Source organism: Acanthopagrus latus, chromosome 17 (assembly GCF_904848185.1).
Source record: "Acanthopagrus latus isolate v.2019 chromosome 17, fAcaLat1.1, whole genome shotgun sequence".
Lineage (NCBI taxonomy): Eukaryota > Metazoa > Chordata > Actinopteri > Spariformes > Sparidae > Acanthopagrus > Acanthopagrus latus.
In genome coordinates, this window is record NC_051055.1 from 2,211,820 (window position 1) to 2,236,260 (window position 24,441).

At 41.1% G+C, this 24,441-nt stretch overlaps 1 protein-coding gene and 2 long non-coding RNA genes across 3 annotated transcripts in view; 1 reads left to right on the forward strand and 2 right to left on the reverse strand.

Annotated features, from left to right (window-relative positions):
* Positions 1-67: 67 nt before the first annotated feature.
* Positions 68-1,276, reverse strand: LOC119005629. Its single transcript, XR_005070555.1, has 2 exons — positions 370-1,276; positions 68-297 (listed from the first exon to the last, which is right to left on the reverse strand). It is a non-coding gene; the product is annotated as an uncharacterized LOC119005629 (long non-coding RNA).
* A 1,369-nt stretch (positions 1,277-2,645) lies between these two features.
* Positions 2,646-5,813, forward strand: LOC119006142. The gene is made up of 2 exons (XR_005070691.1): positions 2,646-3,016; positions 3,529-5,813. It is a non-coding gene; the product is annotated as an uncharacterized LOC119006142 (long non-coding RNA).
* wdr26a (WD repeat domain 26a) overlaps positions 5,421-24,441 on the reverse strand; it is a 28,927-nt gene continuing 9,906 nt past the window's right edge. Inside the window, exons 6-14 of the mRNA XM_037074529.1 lie at positions 22,295-22,451; positions 21,801-21,939; positions 21,550-21,690; positions 18,335-18,454; positions 17,458-17,603; positions 11,748-11,826; positions 11,517-11,646; positions 11,197-11,391; positions 5,421-6,388 (exon numbers count right to left, since the gene is read on the reverse strand). Of these exons, the coding sequence (XP_036930424.1) occupies positions 6,366-6,388; positions 11,197-11,391; positions 11,517-11,646; positions 11,748-11,826; positions 17,458-17,603; positions 18,335-18,454; positions 21,550-21,690; positions 21,801-21,939; positions 22,295-22,451 (1,130 nt within the window). The 3' untranslated portion in view covers positions 5,421-6,365. The remainder of the gene's footprint in view (positions 6,389-11,196; positions 11,392-11,516; positions 11,647-11,747; positions 11,827-17,457; positions 17,604-18,334; positions 18,455-21,549; positions 21,691-21,800; positions 21,940-22,294; positions 22,452-24,441) is intronic.

The window sequence follows — 24,441 nt, forward strand, 5'->3', positions numbered from 1 at the left end:
TATCTGAGCTTCCCTCTCGTTGGTGAACGTCTCTGGAGTAAAATCCTCTGGACAGTCGGTTCTGCAACCGACCCTCTCCTCCAAAGCTGACCAGCTCTGGGCAGTTCAAACTGGGCTGTTCCTCCCCAGTCTGCCAGCCCTAATTGGAAAAAGCCCAGAGACGGCAATCTAGCATCTATTATTTTTCCATTCATATAGTCACAGATCTTATAAAGACGTTGCATTGTCTTGTATGTTATTTAGAAGTGCCAAAAATTCCCCATATGTTTGGTCTGAACGTCCCATTAGAAACTTCAACTTTTTCACAGACAGTAAGTCTGGAGGCTTCCCTGGGCAGATGGAAACAAAAAACAGTCTGTAAAGACTGACACACACACACACACACACACACACACAGGGGTTCAGCCATCATGTTCTGCCCACGTTGCCATCACTCCATTCTATCATTACATTACAAATAGTTGTTTGCTGCCATATTGAAGTTGGAAAGAAATCTCACATATGTAACCTTTAAGCAGCTGTTTATGGCTCCCTGCTCAAGGCTTCAGAGGTCAGTCTGTAGCTCCACATTTGGCTTCTGCCATCAATTTATGAATACAGACCTGCCAGACTTCCACAATCACACCATCCCCAGCCACAGTTTAAAAACAGAAACCTTGTACGCACACACAGACATTGTGTGTTTTTCCATAAAACGGTTGTTCTGTTCAGTCTGTGGAGAAATGAGCAAATGGTACTGCATGTTGTAAGCTATGGCTGCTGTTGTGTTGGTGTATGAGTGGCAGTTTGAAGAGCTGGATTTGACCTTAATCATGCACTGATGTTGTTTACTGAATGACTTTAGCCAAGAACACACTGTTGTTTGACGTCTGACATTCTCTGTTTGAAAGTTTGCTGTGTCAGCGGGTGTCTCAGTGTGTGTGCACTACTCATGACCAATTAGTACATCCCAACTGCCTTCTGCAGTGTCAAGTTTCTTTTTTGGAGGGATATGTGGTGTTTCATAAATAAAAATGAAAGATCAGCTGTTTTTCTTTATTTGCCTCAAAGTGTGTGATTGCTGAAGAAGTAAATTGTGTTTTATATACTGTGTTAACAAAAGTATGTGGATTAAGACATAACTACAAGTGTAAAATCGTTTGATCTTGATTTATTTTAAAAGAGGAATTTAAGTTCCACTTTTACTGTGTTCTTTTCTGAAAGGGTTTCATGTTGCTTTAATGCTGGTCAGTTTATTCCCTTCACTGAAGTGAAATCATCTTGTGTTGGTGTTTGAGCCATTCACTTCTTCAAAGCAGGATGAGCTTTATATTTGTATTTTTCGAGGTGAACCCCTTAAAAGTCATGTTTTTGATTAATTTGATTTGACATGACATGTATAGCACAAGTCATTGAAATCTGTTGGTATTATTAATTATGTAGAATTCACTATAAGACAATAGAATAAAGTATACACAATTACACCATACATTAAATTACATTCACACCAATTACAGGTCCATTTCTAATGTAGTTTGTGACTGAAACAAAAGAGAACATTGGATGTAATCGGGTCGTTCAGTCGGGTACAAATACATGCGCAGGCTGTCGGGGCAGCACAGAAGTGCAGAGGTTAGTACTGTTGCCTCACAGCAAGACGGTCATGAGTTTGCCAACCAGCTGAGGCAGGGCCTCTCGGTGCAGAGTCTGCATGTTCTCCCCAGAGACATGCCTGTGAGGTTAATTGGTCACTCCAAATTTCCCGTAGGTGTGAATGTCAAAGTGAATGGTTGCTTGTCCCTATATGTCAGCCCTGTGACGAACTGGCGACTTGTCCAGGGTGTAACCCTGCTGCTTGCCCAGTGCCAGCTGGGATCTGCAAATAATTTATAATCGAATTAAACCATGATTTAATTGGGTGTAAAAATGAATCCTTGTTGGTGCATCCTGGCCTTAAAGACCTGCTGGTGAACATTCAGCTTTCAGTCGCCTTTAATTCCATTACACCTAATCTAGTATCAAACTGGATAGCCCTGCACGGACTGGGACAAAAAATCGGCCCTGGCATTTTTGGCTTTGACCAGCCCCTCATGATTAGCGGAACACAACCGAAAATCCCCCCCCAAAAAAACACCCCCATAACATTTTGCCTTTAGGCTTATTAGACATGTACAGTTTATCATTACTTTAGACCTCTATCAAATAACCATCATGGAAAGCAAAGGAGTAAATTTACTCAACACACAGTTCTACCTACCTTAGGTATATTCTATTGCAGGCATAATGTATCATCAACATCCTAAATCTAAGAAGTTTAGCATCTTTTGTTAACTCCACCACGTTTGTCTGCTCTGTGTAGTTCAATTGATTCTATTATCCTTTTTATTGAAATCACCTCAAATATGTATTTTCTGAATTTCCCTGATATAGCAGCTCAATTCTAACTCTTCATGTTACAAGGTGCTCCCTCCTTTAAAAAGCTATGACGTGCATTTGTATCAGGCTAAAGTCAGGGCTGCTTTATGAGCTCATGCAAAGCAACTATGTCTTAAAAGCATTTGACACTGTCTTGTTCAATGTGGGCAAACCCTTTGCTAATAATACTTTCATACTTTTTTTTTAAATTATTTTTTTAAACAGTTTTAAACATGCTGCTCATCATACTCATGGCATCAGAGTTCTCAAGGGGTCTGAAAATTACAACCTGACCCGGCCGCCGGTTTCTAAGCCCAGCAGGACACAGTCCGCTCCCCCCACCCCGTTAACTCGGTCCGAGCCAGCGGGTCCGGTTGGGTTTGTCGACTCGGCCAGACCCGTAATAACTCTACATGTAATAGAGCTACCGTTACCTCCATCACCTCACAGTCCCTGTAGTATCCTAACGTTACTACCAGCCTACCGGTTGTACTACACTTCCCCTGTCAGTCAGCCTGCATCTCTGGCTGCTCATCTCCTGCCTGCTGCCGGGCATTGCCCCCGGTATGCCAGATGGCCAGTCCATGCCTGCCTGCACGGACCATAGCTGCTCATCAATAAGGTAAGCACATGGTTCCATCTGAATTTAGTCTTTCTCCAAGGTCCATGCATTATTCCCATCCATGCAGAGAAATGACCAAAGACTTTAAAAAGAAGCGTTCTTAAAGAGAGGGAGATACATTTCCTGGATCCGTCTCTTTATGTGAATGAGCACCAAAAACTAATAGAGTCTATTCTGGGCTGAGGCCCATCCTCCATCCAAGTTTAGTAGAAATCTGTGCAGTAGTTTTTTGTGATTTGCTGCTGCCAAACCAACTAATGGACAAAATGTGACCTGCTTGGTGGTGCAACTGTTTGTGAACAAGAACAGCTTTTTTTCACTGCAAAGTGGCAAAAAAGTATCTGCGGGTTAATGATGAAGCAACATGTGCAGAAAGTCTGAGCCATGATCAGCAGCAGAGACCATGTGACTGCACACACTGATTTAACGGTTTACTCTGAGCATCAGTATACTTTCGTTTTATATTATGCACCACAGCTCTGATTAATGTCTGTTTTAAATTATGACTACAGCTTATCTTGGATTATGTGTCTGTCTGCTGTTTGCTGCTGACCAGGCCAGTGTACAGGAATACACAGCTCTGGGAAGTGAACGGGAGCTGCCGACTTAGCTGATCGTTCTCTGTAAGTTCATCACTACGAGAAACTCATTTTAAGTTGTTTTCACATTTCTGGAATCAAGTATTAATTATAGCTGTTTAAAACAACAATACAATGTTTGCAGATGAATCTAACACAAATAAACATGCAACGTCCATTGACACAAGGTGTGAAGGTTTTCTGCTCAGTGGATCAAGACAGCAGTCGCTTAATCTCTCCTAAGTATGGATCATATGAAGGACATTTCAGAGTAAATTACATTTTAAAACCCTGAATTCTTTATTTAAAATATGCATACATAATACTTCTCCTACAGAACAATACGGAACAATACAATCACTTTTTGTAATAACACATTTAAAATGTAGAATGGTTTGTGGCAGAAACCGCCTGCAAGCAAACAAGTTCCTACTTTGGCTTCTTACAGCGAGAATCGAAAAAAAAGAAAAAAAAAGAAAAAAAAAAAGAGAGAAGCCTAAAATACTCTGAATGGCCCAACTAAAGAAAATCACAGAAGCAGAAACTAACACACCACATCTGTGATTGAATTGAGTGTGTGTGTGTGTGTGTGTGTGTGTGTGTGTGTGAGACATCTATCGTAATGTACCACTACGTGTGTTCTGTGATGGCAGAGTTGAAGCTGGTGATGGCTGTGATGGTATCTGAGCAGGTACACAGGGTTCCCACTGTCCTGGCAGTCCTGCAGGAAGCCTCCAGGACCAGAGAGGTTGGAAAAAACATGTTCACTCTGATAAACGCGTAGAAGCAGTTTGGAAGAATGTCACAAAAAGAAGCAGGCTGAGGTGTAACTTTGGCTGCACTGTGGTTTGTGACTCTCAAGACTCCTTTTTGTGTTAGCAGTTGTAAATGTAAACGTGCTGCTGAAAAACAGTAGTGCAGCCAGGACCATCTGGTATGAATTTGTAAAGAGAAGCTGAAAGATTTTTGAACTTGTCAGATAAAAAACAGGCGTGGGAACCCCATGAAACACACATCATCCTGTCTGCCATTACTACACAGCCTCATAATACATGCCAAAACATACAAATATACAGCACGTTACATAGAACATTATATCAGGCAAGACTGTTGTTTTGACTCTCTGAAAGGAAACACTTTGTAGAAGTTCATAATAACTTTATGTTACACTTGTGTACAAATGTGTTACTCACCGATTATTAAAGATACACTCCATCATTGTGTGTCCTGTGTGATAAGGCTGGCGATTTCCTTTTTTTTAAAATCATGAACAATTCTCACAGACCAACTAAATACAATGAAGGTATTTCACTAACAAGTACTGTGTGTATCAAAGCCTGATATATCTTCTTCCTCTGTGCCATACAGCTCCATTGATGTCCAAAAACACACCAGTGAGCCACAATGTTGTTCCTGCATGAACATGACCACGCACACTGTAGTTTATTTGGACTCAGTGCAGTGTACACCACCCTGCTGCCCTGTATACTCACTGCGAATTGATCTGCTGCTGAAACAAGTTGCAACAAATGCACTCTTTCCTCCTGCTGGAGGGATGTTTATCTAGAACTACAGAGAGGGGCTGGAAATTAATGTTCCTCTTTAAACAAACTATACAGTGTATCTTTGAGCCAGGGTAGGGAGATCACTGTTCGGCAATATGAAACAAAGACAATGTAACACCAGCCTAATCTTTTCAAACAGTTCACAGTTGAGCTGGGAGTCTCTCTTTAAATATTACAGCTCCACTTGTAGTTAAAAAAATAACGAACATGGAGATAAATCGAAGTAAAACTTGTAACAACTAAACCAAAAAAACCCAAACATATGAAGACTGCTGTTTATGTGCAGACAAAGATGGCAACAGGCTGCAGTGGAAACAGAGTGAAAGCAGAGCAAAGAAAGAGGAACTTCACACTGATGGCATGAAGGAAATTACACCTACATATCTACATCAGATAATCCATATGCAGAGGTAAAGGTGGCAGATCATGTTTTGATCTCAATAGGTTTCCACACATCAGCTGCTTAAGACAGCCAACAACTCAGTGTACTCAAATAGAAACAGCAGGACATACAGCAAGTGTAAAACACACCACTTAATCCATCATATACATTGTCCTGTGCAATCCTAGGTGACATGCTTATCAAACACTATACTTTCTCTGGCTATAAGCAGGAAAGCTGGAGGAAAAAAATATTCTGTATAAAAAAAAAAACAAAAACAAAAAAAACACAACACAGAATTTTGCATTTAAAAGATACTGCTCAAGTGGGTGTTACATCCATCAAATGTTCTGTAGGTAAAATTCTTCAAAGGTTCAGGAGGTGAGAGAGGACAAAAGTTTAAGCCTTCATGTGAGCAGCTCAGAAACTGGACTGAAGAAAACTAAGGACAAACACCCTCCACAGACACTGCTACGTCACAGCCTAGCACAAGTCAGTGAACTACTCATGAATAAATAATGTAGTTATTAATAAATAAGAGGAAGTGGGTGGTCCTGAATGGTGCTGAAGGAACGGGTCCAGGCAGGAGGAGGTGGTGGTTCAGACACTGGAGGTCGTGGAGCCCAACATCACTTGCCGACTCTGCTCTCAATAATGTGGCCAAGTCTGACGTCTCCATGTTGTGGCATCCTGACACACAGCACCGCTGGCCCCGCCTCCAGGACGTAGCTGTCCAGTCACATGTCCAATCAAAGCTTTCCTGGCTTTATCCATTCAAGTGTCTACAGGGTCTTAATGATCCTCAGGTTCTCAGCGGCAGATCATCAGCTGTCCATGCTGCAACATTCTGACAGGAAAGAGACAATATTCATCATCATCATCATCATCATCATCATCATCATCGTCATTACTATCATCACCATCATCATCACTATCATCACATCAACATCATCATCACTATCATCATCATTATTATCATCATTACTATCATCACCATCATCACATCAACATCATCATCACTATCATCACTATCATCATCATTATTATCATCATCATCATCATCAACATCATCATCATTACTATCATCACCATCATCATCACTATCATCACATCAACATCATCATCACTATCATCATCATTACTATCATCATCATTATTATCATCATTTCTATCATCACCATCATCATCACTATCATCACCATCATCACCATCACTGTCATCATCATTACTATCATCACCATCATCATCACTATCATCACATCAACATCTTCATCACTATCATCATCATTACTATTATCATCATTATTATCATCATTACTATCATCACCATCATCATCGCTATCATCACATCAACATCATCATCACTATCATCACCATCATCACTATCAGCATCATCATTACTCACTTCACCATCATCACCATCATCATTACTATCATCACCATCATCATCACTGTCATCATCATTAATATCATCACCATTTTCACCATCATCATCAACATCATCATCATTACTATCATCACCATCATCACTATCAGCATCATCATTACTACCATCCCCATCATCATCACCATCATCATTACTCACTTCACCATCATCACCATCATCATTACTATCATCACATCAACATTATCATCACTATCATCATCATCACTATCATCAACATCGTAATTACTATCTTCACCATCATTACTATCATCACCATCATCATCATAATCATCATCATTACTATCATCACATCAACATCATCATCATCACTATCATCATCATCATTACTCTAATCACCATTGTCATCATCATCATTACTATCATCACATCATCATCATCACTATCATCATCATCAACATCATCATCACGATAATCATCACATCATCATCTTCATCATCATCATTACTATCATCACATCAACATCATCATCACGATAATCATCACATCATCATCTTCATCTTCATCATTACTATCATCACCATCATCATCATTACTATCATCATCATCATTACTATCATCACATCATCATCATCACTATCATCACATCACTATCATCATCACCAACATCATCATCACGATAATCATCACATCATCATCTTCATCATCATCATTACTATCATCATCATCATCATCATTACTATCATCATCATCATTACTATCATCACCATCATCATCATCATCATTACTATCATCAACATCATCATCATCACTATCATCACCATCATCATTACTATCATCAACATCGTAAATACTATCATCACCATCGTCATTACTATCATCACCATCTTTATTACTGTCATCATTATTATCATGATTACTATCATCACGATCATCATGAAACACGACAAACATGAGAACTCACATTAAACGTTTCCACCCAGAGGAGGAAGAAAAACAGTTGGTTGTAGCTGCTTCCAACCAGAGGACCATCGAGCAAGCAATATCAAATTTAGCACCCAACTCAGAAAGAGCGAAGGGAATTGCAAAATCTGTTGCAATTTACCAAGACTTGCATCTGTATTCAGCATTGCATTTCAACATGTTGTGCAAAAAGTTGTTGCAAAATGTGTTGAAATGCAAATGGTATAAAGTAACATAGCATTGGGAGGATTTTGTGATAGGAGTCTTATCTTTGACTGAGAGCAGCTTTTTCTTTAATGACACAGAAACATTAATCTGTTTATTTTTTTATCATCATTGACCAAAAGTAGCCCTGTTTTAGTATGAGAGCTTAGTATGAGAGATACACATGTCCATAATGTGTTGAAACGCAAGCTGCATTAATTATTGCATTGAAAGTTTTTTGAAATGTTATACAGGCTACAGTATACTGTGTTACTCTCAGGGATATGCACATTGCCTGTTACAGGAGGATTCTGTGTTCACAGAGAGTCATATCTATTTGTGACAAAGAAAAGCCTTTTCTTTAATAAAATATTAGAGAAGGTAATTAATCTGTTGATTTTCTTTAATGATCATCACAAAAGTAGCAAACTCTGAGGAGCAAACTCAGATTTGATTTGATATTATCTATAAAGCAAGGAATCTCTGTCTGTGTGTATGTGTGTGTGTGTCTGTTCCTGAAATATCTCTGCGGATCAGGATCAGACTGATCTGAGAGTTTCAACATGGCTGCTGCTTGGTTCAAGGGTGTGCCACGTCAGATTTGTTTGGACTGCAATGATACCATTAATACATTTTTTCATAAATACTTTGCAAATTCTGCGAGCACTGTCCACCGGAGCCACCAGTTGCGTGCGTACCAGAGCCAATCACTGCTGAGCTCACTTCCACGACATACCTTAAGAAATAGGTGGATTTATACCTACAGCAGCGCGAGCTGGACTGGGATGTTGCCAGTGGTTCATTCCCGTTCTGTGCATCTAAACTGGCTGTTGTGGATTAATGACACTAAACGAGCCTGGACCGAGTATTTTCCGGTCTGAGGAGAGTCCGAGAACAACAAAAGGGAATCGGAATCTGTGGATGTTTGTGTGTAGCTAGCTGCTAGCCCACCCCCACAGCCCACCTCCTAAGTCGATGGACACACTGGCAGGTCCAAAACCGAACTTAGGGTAAATAATGTCTGCCACACTTTTTCGCGAACATTGCCATCACGTTTGCTTTGTGTCTGCTGCAAGAAGAAATGGTAAAAACAGGCCTTTGTCATAAAATGTCCGCAAGCATCAAGTTTGGTTGATGAGGAACAGGAAGTTGTGTGAGGGACGCCGGCGGTGATGCAGACAGCGACAGAGACGGTGAGTTTTGAGAGTTGAGAGATTTCTGACATATAGCATGTTTGGAGTGTATAGTTAGTGTGTTATATAGTGTTTAGTGTAGTGTGTTTAGTGTGTAGTGTAGTTGTTTTTTTATGTTGTGAGTCAAAACAATGAGGAGACTGCTGAATGTGGAACAGGCAGGAATGAGCTGAGGAGCCCTGAGCCTGAGGCATTGCCTGCATTTAAAAATTTAAATAGTTACATATAACTTTGTAAATTTCAAAAACTTATGCACAAATTTAGCAAACAACAATTTATATTTGCATTATGACTAATGCAGTTGGTTCATTAAACAGATTTGTGGCTTTCACAGTAAAAAATTGAACTTTTTCCTACTCTGATTTTATGATATTTTGTGGTTTTAGGTCCATAGTGTTAATACAGTATGTCAAAATGAAAAAATAACTGTACAGTCACACATGTGAGGTTGTGCTGAAAATAATAGTTTTTAAGGTGAAATATAATGGTAAAATCAAAAGTAGTCAAAAACAGCCAATTATATCCCTGATGTCCCACCTTCAAATACAGCCTCATTTGACCATCCATGAAAAAGCTACTTAACCTCCCACTTTTCTCTAGGAATACATGCTTCCTACGGGCAATGCACTTGTTAGGGTTCTAACCCCGAAGGGATAGAACCCCTCTAAAATTGTGCCGGTTTATTATTATCATTATTATTTGTTGTCTGCCGCTTGAGCTCAAATTCCTGTGAGCTGTAATGGGCCAGAAACTTGAAACTTGGCCCAATCATTGGAAATGATGTGCATCAACTTTTATTAAAATATGAGCCCAGTCAGCCACATGGTGGCGCTGTAACTAAGGCTTGAAAATGCATTTTTGGGAAGGCCATGCCCCTCACACCATAAGTCTGACTGACTTGAAATTTGACACACAAGTCCAGCTCCATGTGCTCTACAAAAAAGCCTCTTGGACCATAAAGCTCTGCCTACTTAGATTTTTTGCTAATTAGCATAATGTGAACAGTAAAATGAATAGAACTTTTGAGAGATTGACTCTATCAACACTAAATTTGGTATACGGCTTCGTGGGATAAAAAAACCCCCAAACATTTCTACTATAAATGAGCCAGATTGGTTGAAAAACATGGCCGCCATGGACCAATGTATTTTTGCAATGGGCGGGGCTTAGAAATGACTGGCCATAATTCCCACACCCATCATCACAAAACCAAGTGGGTAGGCTGACAACAGGACTGGGAATCTGCCTGCCAAAGCATGTTGAGCTCAACCTATAGGGGGCGCTATAAATTACATTAGCATGCAGCTGAAAAACCAATTTGGAGAAATCTGGGGCTTATCATGGCTATGTGTTGCACAGATCTTTGAGGAACACGGCAGCCGATGTCATCAGCTGTGGGGGATGAGGGTCAGGGAGGCCGATTTGGGGCGAAGGAGGTTAGAACCCGCGGATTGCCGCTTGCGGCTATGTTTACTATAATTTTAAATCATGCATGGAAATGTACACATAAAGAAAATCATCATCATCATCATCACTATCATCACCATCATCATCATAGTCATCATCACTATCACCACTATCATCACCATCATCATCAGTATCATCATCCTCATCATTATCATTATTCTTATCATCATCATCATTATTATCAGTATTATTATTATCATTTTTATTATTTAAGCTTTTTGTCCACGAAGGTAAATACAGTCCATTTAATGTACATTTAAACCTGAAATGTCACAGTGTTGACTGTGCTGTTCATTTAGGGATTCTCACCCGTCGATACGTAAACTGTTGAGGAGACTGATGAGAGCAGTTGCTGGAAGATAACCAATACATATGTACCCCTGAAAACTTTGATTTCATACAACCTAACAACTAGACACAGTGCTGTAGTGTTCATGTTCATACCATTCAGCCCTTCTGCATCCTGGACATCCAGAAAGGGGGCGGGTCCCCAAATTCGGACGGTCCCGTCGTCAGAGGCACTGGCCAGCAATCCAGGTAGGACAGGGTTCCAGCTCACACAGTTGACTGTGCGGGTGTGACCAGTCAACTCTGCAATGGGCAGCTCACTGCGCCGGTGCCAGATGTAAACTTTGTGGTCTGAGGAGACACAGATATGCAGCTTATTTTTGCTTATTGATGCTCAATTTCCTTTTATTAAAATGTTAGTCGTCTCAATTCACATCAGAAATTAGCTGAGATAAACTACTAAACTCTGGACTTGCCTTCACTGCCACTAGCGATGAAGTCCTCATTGTGCCCTCCGAAACAGGAATGGATGGTGTAGAAGCCCTGGGTCACCCCTTGGTATTTCCTCACCAGCACCCGGTCCTGCAAGTCCCATAGGTGCACTCCCTACAAACACATTTAATGAGACACACATTTTTAAAGAGCGACAAGCTCAGGTTCAACAGTATACTGTGGTTCATAATGTGAGACAGTAACAGGATGCTCACCTGAGTAGCAACATTGAGCAGAGCTAATCTTCCGTTTCTGGAAACAGTGAATGACATGATGGGATGGTCCTCCTGCACTCTGAAGTGACACAACATAGACCATCATCCACAAGCTCAGGAAATACTGCTACAATGCTTAAAGAACAAGCACAATAGAGACCACTCGGTGAGAATGATGTCAAAACAGTTTAAGCAATATCATCCACTCTCCAATTCATTAAATAGTAGTAATACACCTAAAAGCTGTTTTCCTGGGGGTGTGTCCATGCCTCTAAACTGAGCACATGCTTTTTTTGTGAGCTCCGGCAATATTTGGCAAAAATCCTTCAATATTCTAAAAAAATACAAGGACACAGTGGTTAACCAGCGCTGACAGCTTTGCAGACTATGTCGCGTTGAAAATGCCCTCTAAGAAAACCAACAATGAGAGTAAAAGTGCAACAGACTTCTCTCCAACTGTGGAAGATGACGAGTTGGATGCTAGCAGAATGACTAGCTTGTCAGAAATGCTGGTTCTTCTTCCCAGCTAGCTACAACACCTGCCGATACGGCCCCAAACCTGGATGTTGTACAAAGACTAGACCTGATGAGAAGTGACTTGCCACTAAACTTGGAGTCCTGAATGCAATCCATGACGCTAAGAGGGATGTGAGAGACTTTTCAGGCTGCATGGACGAGGCAGAATAACGAATCAGCAAGGTCGAGGACATGGTTTACACGGGGAAAGGCAAAACCGAAGAGCTAATTAAACAAGTAGATCTTCACAAACACAAGTTAGACGACCTTGAAAACTGCTCAAGAGGATCAAATCTCAGGGTGGTTAACTTGCCCGAAAAAGCAGAAAAGTCCGACGCAATTGCTTTTCTCGAGAAATGGCTACCTGAAGCTCTGGGCCCGGCAACGTTTCCCTTGACTCCTGTCATTGTAAGAGCCTACAGGATTCCCATTGGGGCACAAAACATCCGATTTCCCCAACCGAGAGTCCTCATTATTACATTTCTAAACTTCCAAGACAATATCAGAGCAATGCGAGCAGCCAGGACCAAAGGCAAGACACTATACAGCGAGCAAGAGGTTATGCTTTTCCTGGATATATCTGCAGAGCTACAGCGACAGACGAGATACTATGACGGGGTGAAACAACAACTGAGATCCCTGAATATTTGCTACAGGATAGTGTGTACACAAGATCAACTACCCAGCAGACTCTGAGAAGTTTATTGAAGGTAAGGTAAGGTGGTCACTTGGAAACAAACACTAAATGTGGCGCCATGTGAGTAATGACACGGGGTAAACAGTGAACTACATTTACAGAGTGTAATTCACCCCCCTCTCAGCTATGCGTTAGTATTGTTTCTGGATGCAATTATTTTGAAGTTACATATAATGTGGGGACTGCTATTCACATTTATTTACAAATCATGAGAGGTGATTGTGATATTATTATTATTTTATTTATTCATTTATTTATTTTTCTCTTCTTTTTTTTAAACTTATTTCATAAAATGCCTGAGTAATGCTTTTTCTGTCCACTCCAATGACTCTTTACCAGAGACTATTGTGATGATTAGATGCTCTTACAGGACCTGCGTTTTTGTAATGGACCAACATATAACTACTATTAGCGAGGCCCAGGTGCCTCATCTTTTGATTTTCGTGTCTGTGAAATATCAAATTGTTGCCAGGAGACTCTCATGTCTCGTGCTTATTTAATAGTTTTTTTTATTGTTGTTTGTTTTTTTTTTCTTATGACTGTGCTTTATTGGGTTAAGGTGCACAAAGACCTCAGTTCAGTTAACAGCTCCCTTGCATAGCACTGGATCTGTCCTTGTGTATGGTCATTCCCATAGATGAGTTGGGGGCGGGGGGTGCGATTAGCGGGATAACAGCTAAGGGGACTTGTTCATGGCAGCATTTTTTTTTTTTTTAATGTTCTTATTTTTACCCTCTTGTATCGCTCACAGTATCCGCCTGTATTTTTGCATACATCATGGTATACTACACCACAAAACATCAGGTCTATGTATATGTCAGAGGACCAAATTATATACTACTATCTAAAATTTATATAAGATGACTCCAATTAAGGATTTAAAATTCACCTCTTTGAATGTGAGGGGTGTGGCTAAATTAATCAAGTTGAAGCAGGTTATCAATAGGCTCAAACAACAGAATCCTCTATTGTTTTTATTCAAGAGACCCATTTACTCAAAGACAAACTACTGAAAGTGCGTAGGAGATGGCCAGGCCAGGTATTCTCTTCCTGCTTTTCCTCCCACTCTAGAGGAGTCTTGGTATTGATCCACAAATCGGTGCCATTTCATGTAAATAATACTATTTCAGATACAGTTGGTAGATATTTGGTGGAACAAGGAACACTTTTGAGTGAGAATATTAACTTAATTAACGTATATGGCCCCAATGATTACAATCCCTCATTTTTTTGAAAACTTATTTCTGTTAATTGCCACCCTTCCTGGTACAGTTTTGATAGCAGGAGATTTTAATTGCACATTATACCCGAAACTTGATTGTTTCTCTGGGGTGGATACCTCACACTCTCACAGCAGGAAGAAGTTACAACACTTTATAGGCGAACTGAATCTCTGTGATCCCTGGAGAGTGCAAAATCCGACAAAAAGAGAATTTTCATGCTTTTCATTATCATTAAAAAACCAATCTTGTACAGCTTATTTTTTAGTTTCCAGATCCCTGCTGCCCAATATATCTGGATGTCAATACGATAGCACGGCTCTGTCAGACCATTCCCCCACATCATTGTTATACAGTGGATCCCAGTTACCCAGAAGGGCCAATAGATGGCGATGGCACCTGAGGTGGCTGCAGAACTCAAGTTTATTCAATTTGTGGGTGAGCATATAGATGTGTATTTTACAACTAATACAGATCAGACCTCTGCGACCACTAGGTGGGAGGCCTTTAAAGCATATATCCGTGGCCAAATTTTAAGTTTCACTGGTTCCAAATTTAATAAATTTAAACAGAAAATTGGACACGGAGATGGAGAGAGTGGTGTGCCTTGACAATTCGGTGCCAACTAAACAAAAACTTTTGGCCCTTGGAGCTGAATATGAAGAACGCTCCACACAAAAAGCAGAAGATGGCCTATTAAGACTTAAACAGACCTTTTGTGAAAACCCAGTAGGTTGCTTGCCTGGCAAATCAAAAAACTAAATACAGAAAGAGCTATGAATGCAATTAGAAATGAAAAAGGGGTTATTACAACAGACCCATTGGAAATTAATCAGACTTTTGTTTCATTTTACAAGACTCTTTACCAATTGAAATATCCAGCGGAATCTATAGATCAGAATACTTTCCTAGATGGGCTAGAAATTCCCACCATTCCAGAAGACACAAAGCTTCAGTTGGATAAAGAATTGGATGCTACAGATATTGGTAATGCCATCTGTAACATGAAAAATGGAAAAGCAGCAGGGCCCGACGGACTACCAATAGATAGATAGATAATAGACTGGAGAGAGTCCTGCCATCCATTATACATCCAGATCAAAATGGTTTTGTGAAGAACCGTCAGGGTTTTCATAATGTGAGGAGTGTACTTAATATAATTCATGCTAACAAAGGGTCCTCTGACACCGCCATTTTATCACTCAACGCTTAGAAGGCGTTCGACAGGGTCGAATGGCCATATCTTCAATAAGTGCTTAGACGCTTTGGATTTGGGGACTACTTTTGTAAGTGGATTGACATTCTGTTTACTGATTCTGCTGTGGAGGTCTGCACAAACTACGTGACTTCGCTTCCATTGGAATTGTCTTGTGGCACAAGACAGGGGTCACCGCTCTCACCTCTACTTTTTATAATAGTGATGGAGCCACTGGCATTAGCAATACGGACACATCCTACAATATGTGGTACTAACACAGGTGGCTTGAAACATCGAACTGCATTATTTGCAGATGACACGATCATGTTTCTTTCGGGTCTAAGAAAATCAATACCTTCCCTTTTAGAGCTGATGAGTGAAGTTGGTGGCTTTTCTGGGTTTAAGATGAATAAAGAGAAAGTTTTTATATTTGTTTCAATCGATCCCATTGGCACCTCCACCCTCATTCTTTCTAAAAACCAGAGAGCTGTTTCTAAACTGTATCTGCAATAATAGAAAGCCCGGACTCAGATTATCTATTCTATAAAAAAATAACCAATCCCTTTGTGAAAAACACTTTTGTGGTCTGGTATGAGGTACATAAATATCTAGAAGACTTTCCAGTGCTGTTTGTTTTTCACCGATTTGGGCAATGAACATTTCAGCCCAGCCAAGAATGATTTGGGATTTAAAAGTTGGTTAAATAAGGGTATAACTAAGTTTTTAGACCTATATAAGACAATACACTGATGTTGTTTGACGATCTAAATAAAAGTGAAGTTCGACATCCCGAAAAAGCATTTCTTAAAGCATTTGCAACTTGGAAGTTTTAGGAGGACCCACCCTCTTCTTTCAAATCAACTGTGGGGGAAAGTTTGTGAGAGCGTGTGGTGGACTGGCAGAGGACAGTGTGTTGGCTTTGTTTGATAGCATTAAGTTAGTGCAAACTTGGCGAACATCCTAGCATATAATAGACACAATAGATCACATGGATGTGTCCATCACTGGAGCAAGGCAAAAATAAAAAAAGGAGTCCAACAACAGGGCCTCAGACATTACAGTTAACATCAACATTTTAATTTAAAAAATGTCTTTGTTTGTATGTTTTGTGTGTGTGTCTATTAAAAGTATCTCAGATGGACCAAGGTGGAACAAACTTTAATTGGGCTACTATCAATTAAAAATAAATCAAACTTAGCCTCATGCAATTGGGATTTTCTGGTTTTCTTTTTCCACCTTGTACCGAACTTGTAATGAACTGTGACTCCTGTAGACTACTCAATAGTTGATTTTCCATCTTTGAACTTGGCCTTCATTTTGACTTTAACTACATGACTTTAAAGTATAGCTACTGTATCTTGCAACGTTGTGACACTATGGTGTTGATTGTGGCTACTTTGTTTAAATTTTGCAGGATGGTACGATTAAAAAATATGCCATGCCTAATTCAGACACATTTCACACCACATGCGGCAGTATTCAACACATTTCAAGAGTCATTGAGGACTTAGAAGGTGCCAAAGAACCAGCAATCCTCGTTCAATGAGAGATCAAATCGAAATATTTACAAGTTCAAAGATCAAAATTTAAAATTCTGCCCCTTCACTTCACTTTTAATCTCAACAATAACATGAGGTCCCTGGCACCAGAGGTGGTCGTACATTGGGCTTTGTACATGAAAATGTAAGCAGCAGACAGGGGAAACCACACAGGTGTGTAATTGAGATGAAAATGAAGATGAAGTTCAAAGATAGGTGTGGTCTGGGCAAGAAGCTAGAGGTCAGGGGTTCAAGAAGTTCTGTGGGAGTTCATTCTGCTGACGTGATGAAACCTTTACGGATGCGCCAAGTCCAAAGATGTGTGTGATCCGACCTGAGTACCGAGTACTAGTGCCATAATGTCAACATTAATGTTAATGTGTATCAAGGTGTCAAGACAATCTGTAGTAATATTATGACTTTTGATATGATTACTTTAATCCAAATAATCTGACCACTATATCAAAGATTATGTCTGAAATCTTAAATCCTTTAAACTACTGTCACATATGGTGCTGGTAATGCTTGGTTGGTGACCTACATGTTTCTATCTGTCAGGTCTTCAAAGTTGTATCCACGGATGCGTTGGTGAGTGTCTGATGCGAGGACGGTCCTGCCGTCACTCAGACACCACAGGCACTGGACCCGAACTCCTTCCCATGAGTCCAGCAGATTTCCATCCAAGTCCTGGAATTTAGGAGGAAACAAAATGCTTCAGGGGAATTCCAGATCATTCCATCCAGGAAAGATGCACAAGCGACGTGGAGGAGACATGACTGGTTAGCTGACTGGTTGACTGGTTAGCTAGATGCAAGTTATCGTAAAATAAGGTATCCGAGACTGGAGAGCGAGCAGAAAACCACCGATTCTAATGTGCGCTGAACGTATTTATACCACTTCCACAACAGGGTGGGGTTTATACTAATCATCACAAATTGTAGCCGCATTACGTAACGTGGCTACGATTTGTGACCCGCCCATTAAATCCTGAACACATTAATTTTGAAACACAGTTTGCGAGCCTAGCTCCACAATTAAATTCTAAATGGTTGAAAGGCTTTTTACATGTTTTAAAGAAATACATTTATGTCCTATTTCATGTGTTTAGAAGAAAATGGCTGAATTTGCTTTACACAGACTTTAAAACAATCAACCTGGATCAGCCCAATCAGGATGCCGTTTCAATTTCATTTGTCCTTCCAAGGATCCTCTTGTGAAAAAAAAGCTGCATTTCAGCTCTGAAATCAGGCAAAAGACCGGAAAAGTTGTTCATAGTATGTTTTCTACATGCATGTCATCATAGTATCAATATCAGGATAGACATATTAGGCCAAGGTTGTGATGTAAAAGCCCTGTATGTAATGTTCAGACCCTCAGGGCACTGACAGCACAGAGTGCGTGCTGTGAGTGATACTCACACACTGGTAGAACTGGCCTCTCTGGCCTCCGGTGACAAAGCGCTTGCCATCTGGATTCCAGGCGACGCTAGTCAAGCTGTCCTCATGAGACTGACTCATCTTTGTTCGCAACTCCCCTGTCTATGCAACAAAGCCATGGAGAGAGAAATGTGACAGAAGATCAAACACTACACACTACTACACACTTTAAAATTTAAATTTTTTGTCTGTCTACATTCACAGGGTCCAGACAACAGTAAACACTATTACATGTACAAAGACTGATAGGATGTGTTCCCATGAACATGAAGAAGCGGCGTTGGATACAGTTTGTGCTAAGTGTGTGAAAGTGACAAAATGTGACAGCTGGTTGTCATGGAGAAGATGGTTGGCAGTTTCTAATTATGATCATAAAATGTACTTGAGCTAGGGCTGCATAGTTAGTTGCAGCTAATCAATGCATTGGCAACAGGCATTATTCAAGTATTTGTAACGCCTTAAAATCAGAGAATTAGGAGACAATATTTTCTCAGTTCTTTCAGCCGCAGGGATGAATGACATAAAGCATAGTGCTACAAAGGGAAGGCTGAAAGGATCCTGTATTTAACATTATCTGACAGTCAACCCTTGTAAAACCATCATGCATTAAAATTCAACAATTAAATGGTGAAAAACTTAAGGTTACTTGTGTGACCTCAGTTCTCAGAGTAATATTAGTGAGATGTCTCACTATGGCATATACATCCCTTCATACTCAGAGGCATTCATTTCATTACTTCACAGTACACCAGAGCTTTTAAATTTTTGGCAACAGTCCCCAGTGACACCCTTAGAGTGATGGGCTTGTCACAGCTGAACAGGGGAACAACCGTAGCAATACAATAGGTTTAAGTATTCACATGGCAAATTCTATGGTGTCATGAGCACAGCAACAGTTTTGAGAAAAAAAAGTTCTGCACTGCAGGACACATTTGTGATTGGCCAGTGACCTGTTGCTGATTTATGTTCACCACACAGCTGACAGTAGCTGACATTCAATAACTGTTCTTGTTGCTTGTCTTGAATGGTTTTCCTATATGTCGATCAAAATTTAGTCAAACAGGAAGGAAGCCGGCAGCCCTTTTCACACAGGCATTCCACTACAGCACTGCAGCAAAGGCTTACCTCTACACTGCCTATATTTGTTCACACTGAACCAGGCAGCATCAACATAAAGCCACTCCAGTGTGTCATTTCATAAAGCATGCTGGAGTTGAGGAACCAAAGAGATGTGGTGGCACACATCATAATGTTGAGATGTGTGTGTGTGTGTGTGGGGGGTGTTTGTTAAAAGTCCCATATCATAAAAAACACGTTTTCTCTGGTCTCTACATATGTAAACTGGTCCTCCCTGAGCCTGCCAACAGAAGAGACAGTGGTTGCGTTTCATATTTTAAGACAACGTGCCGGCTATGGTTCGTGTTAGCTTGTGTGTGTGTGTGCTTATCGCTTCACATCAGACTGCTTCAGTAACAAGGGTCAGTACAAAGCTGGCTTTGCCTCGACACTGACCCTCGTAAAAGGATCAGTCCCAACCATACCGGACGCAGCAACTGCACCCGAGCCACCGAAAAGTGTCGCCGCAGTTTAATAGTATTCATAGTTGCCTACAAGGATGGTAAAGTCAGCTGGAAATCGGCTAACTAGTTAGCTCCACCTCGGTCCACTATGCAAAGGAGTTTGAAGCAAGTTTAATGTTAGTGAAGTTATGATAGAGCTTGGTTGTCACAGTAAAAAGTCTGGAAACATGTGCAGACTGGAGACAGAGACGGTGCGAACAGTGTCCAAGAGTTTGGAGACTGAGTTGGAAAAAAAACACAGCTTTTGCTAGCTGTTAGCCATTAGCTTCATGGTAGTAACTGTAACAACACATATGAACAAACTAACATTATACAGACACACTAACCATTCTGAAACATCCTGCTGCAGCTGCAGAGTCTGTACTTCTTCAGGGGACTCTCCCTCTGGGTCTGACTCTGGGTCAAACTGGTATGGTTGAACGAAAAAATCTCTGCGAGCCATAGCGATACATATTTACATCCACCATAAACATTAGCGCATGCTACTGCTAACGCAAGGGGCTTCCCCTCCCTGAGAGTGAAGTAGCAGGCAGGGCTCTCCAAGTGGGTGTTGACAGAGCTCATTAGCATTTAAAGGTGCAGGCACAGAAACAGACTGCTCTGAATAGAGCTCTGTAGAGCGACTTTTAGACAGCTGAAATTCAGGACTACAGATGGGTTTGGGGGAATAAATATCAAATACAGAGCTGTTAGACCTCTGACAGCTGTGTTAAATTGATGAAAAACAGTATAATATGGGACCTTTATCATGTTTCCACCTGTTAAACTAAACATGTATCCACCGACTGTTTATAATCACATGGATGCTGTTGCGACTGAGGTCCTGATCCACCATGCATCTTAGAAAGTGACAAAGTTAAGTTTTATGCTCAAAATTATATAATTACATAATCACCATCATTAAACAGCTGACCCTGTGACTCTCACTCCTGGACAAGGATGCAGTTTTCTGAAGGAAGTTCACTGAAGACTCGGTCAGGAGGGCTGACCCTCACAGTGACTTTTCCTAATTGAATTTGGTGATTTTTCTTCTGTTTAATTTGCCAGAGACAGTAACTACAACAACACAGTAGAAGAAGGTGACAAATACATGGTGCGTTATAGCTGTTTCCTCCAAATCATGTCACATAATCACCTCCAGTAAACAGCGGGAGCCGTCTGGCCCTCTCTACAGGGAACAGGTGTCATTTCCTTGGAGGTGTGACGAAGTGTCGGTAGGACAGACAGGATAACAAATACTTCTCCATGTATGAATGTGTTTTATTTTTTCTCATAAGATGCTAAAGACATGACCTGCTACCACATTAGTGTTGGTCTTGTAACTTTGCTTACATATTGGACATTTCTCTTCTATTTGATGAGGATCTGTTTAGTTGTCAGACTGACACACTTCTGTCCTGTGCTGCTGGCCAACCCTCACACACAGACGTCACCTCACCTCTGTTGCGGCTCTGTTACTACCTCCCCTAGTGAATCAAAGGCTGAACATTCTACCCCTGTAACTTTAATACAGATGGCGAGGTGAAGTAATGGAGTAATATTCCAGCATTGAAAAGGCAGTGTGAAAGGGGCTAGTGACTACTTGTCCATTCTGGACTTGTGTGAGAGATGTTGTACCTGTACATTCCAAAGCCAAAGCTCAGAGCAGTCATCAGGACCACAGGCTATCAGATAGGCATCATCAGGGCTCCATGCCAGGTATGAAACACCATAGGCATGACCCTCCAGAGTCTTCATTAACTTCATCTGCTGAGTTTCCTGCCAAGAAACACACAAACCACTTACCAGCTATTTCAACTCTCACATGACAACTCATTTTCCCTATCCTAAGTCGAACTCATGAAATAATGATAATAATAATTGATTACCATATCGACGTGCCACACAATGACTGTGGTGTCTTTTGACCCGGTTGCCAGTTTTGTGCCATCATTGGAGAACTTGCAGAACCAGACTTCATTGCAGTGTTCGGTGAGAATCTGCTGCGTGTAGCAAGGGAACTGTTTCCTAAAGTTTAGGAAAAGAGAAACATAAGGAAGACATTAAGCTTCGGACTGCAAATAAAACAAGACATTTATGATCAAATACATCTGTTTAAAAAAAATTCTTAAATGACCGAATGTGATATTCTTTCAGTGGTTACATATTTATTGCAGACTTGGTCGATACTTATTTCAATGGCAAAAACGTTGATATGAAATGATTCTAGTGATCAATGGACTAAATATTGTTTCCACCCACACAGAAGTACGATTCTTTAGGCCACAAATAAGAGCACCGTCCCGTAGTAGTAAGTGAAGAATATTAGAGATTCAAACCAAAACCGCCCTGCTGTGGTATGGTATATGTGGTGGATCCTTACCGGCTGCAAGCATGGTCCAGCAGCAGGGACACAGAGTCCAGTCCACTATCCAGCTTAGTGTTGTGGTAGAGGCAGCGCTCCCTCTGCAGCTCCACTGCCTGCTTCAGCAGAGTCTGCAGGCGGCGAGGAGGCAGCATCACTGATGGAGGCAAGTATGCTGCACACACACACACGCAGAAAGATTCAGATTAGCTCAGAAGGTGAGATTTGACACAGGTTAAGCAGCTTTGATACTTACTGCAGCCATAGTTGTTTCCCCAGGTTGAACACCCTGGCTCCCCTGAAAACCTGCTCAGTCTCATTTACTCACACTGCTCCTTGGTTTACCCCTGACCTACCAGCTCAAAGCCACAGGCCGTCGACTGGAGTGACTGTACAAAAAAACCCTGGCTCACTGTACACAGTTAAATGCAGTCGGACCACCTTCATCACACATGATTGCCCTTATTACTGCCAAATCTTTATACTACTCCAACCTCATCAACACTGGCACAGGTAACAACTGAGTCCTCTTTGCAACGGTCAGCCACCTAATTCAGACTCCTAAAACTCTCCCACCAGACATAAGCACCGATTAGTGCACTGCTTTCCTGGATTTCTTCAGCTCTAAAATCAATACCATTCACCAACAACTGGCCTCGACTGCACCTCCTCAAACAATCCAACCTGGATGATCACCGCCGGCCAACCTCTCATCAGCCATGTCCAACTTCACCCCAGTATCAGAACACACCATCTCAGAACTCAACCGCAAAGCCAAAACCATCACCTGTCAGCTTGATCCTCTTCCCACCTCCCTCTTCAAAGCCTGTCTGCCAACATCGCCAACATAATTAACTCCTCCCTCACCACTGGCACTGTACCCCCTACTCTCAAACTGGCTGCTATCACACCCATCCTGAAAAACCTGGTGCTGACCCATCTGACCTTAACCTTTATCGGCCCATCTCCAACCTCCCTTTCATCTCCAAAACACTTGAAAGGGTGGTTGCTGCACAACTACAGTCCCACCTTGACACAAACAACCTCCATGAACCTTTCCAATCCTGTTTCCGTCCAAAACACAGCACTGAAACAGCCCTGGTCAAAATCACTAATGACCTCCTCCATGCAGCTGTCTCCAGCTGACTTCTTACCATTGTCATCCTCCTCGACCTCAGCACAGCATTTAACACTATCTCCCACACCATACTCCTGGACCACATGGCTGGCATTGGGACCACTGGTGCTGCACTCTGCTGGTTCACATCGTACCTCACTTACCGCCAACAATTCGTATAAATAAGGGACCACAGGTCTGGGTGTTCAGGTGTTTCACTGGGTGTCCCCCAGGGGTCAGTTTTGGGTCCACTCCTCTTCATCATCTACCTCCTCCAATACAATGCTGCCTGCCATCTGCCCATGAAGAAAACACTTCTCCACCATCAACACTATCAAAAGTGAGCTTATGCCCACACAAGTTAGTTACAACAACAAACCACAAATAAAATGTTTTTTTCCTAATTTATCCTATTTATCTATCCTGTATCCTTTTTGGATGAGGTAAAAATATATCATTCAACTATTCAACCTAACCCACCAAGGGAAGGTGTACATGACATGAAATCATAACAAAACAATTCAATAATTATAATAAATAACAATGAAATGTGTCTTCCTAGTTTCGAATTGTAATGTTTGGACTGAACACAGATATCACACTCCTGTCACAAATGTTGCAAAGGTTTTATGTTATGGTTCAAGTGGTTGTTAGTGTGCAACAAGTGACAACCTTCTGGAACTGAAGCCAATGCCGAAGTACCAAAAACTGCAGTTCCACGATAGCCACTGAAGGCTGGCTCCAAAAGAAAGTCAATCCCCAAAAGCACACATGTTAAAATGCCTGACTTTACAGCTGAAATAATCAAGTTTACAGCCTGCTACTGGAGTGTTTTTTCTCTCTGGCGATTGACACATCTGTATGATGCAGTATAGCAGTCAAACATAAATTAGCATGCACAACTCAGAATACTGTTATGCCCCTAATTTTCAATGCAAATTCATGAGATTAAAAATTGGATTCATCTTCACTCTCACTTCTCAACCTGTGTGCAGCAACGAGCCATGGAAGTGCCTGACTCCACTGTAATGTACTGTTATTCGCTCGT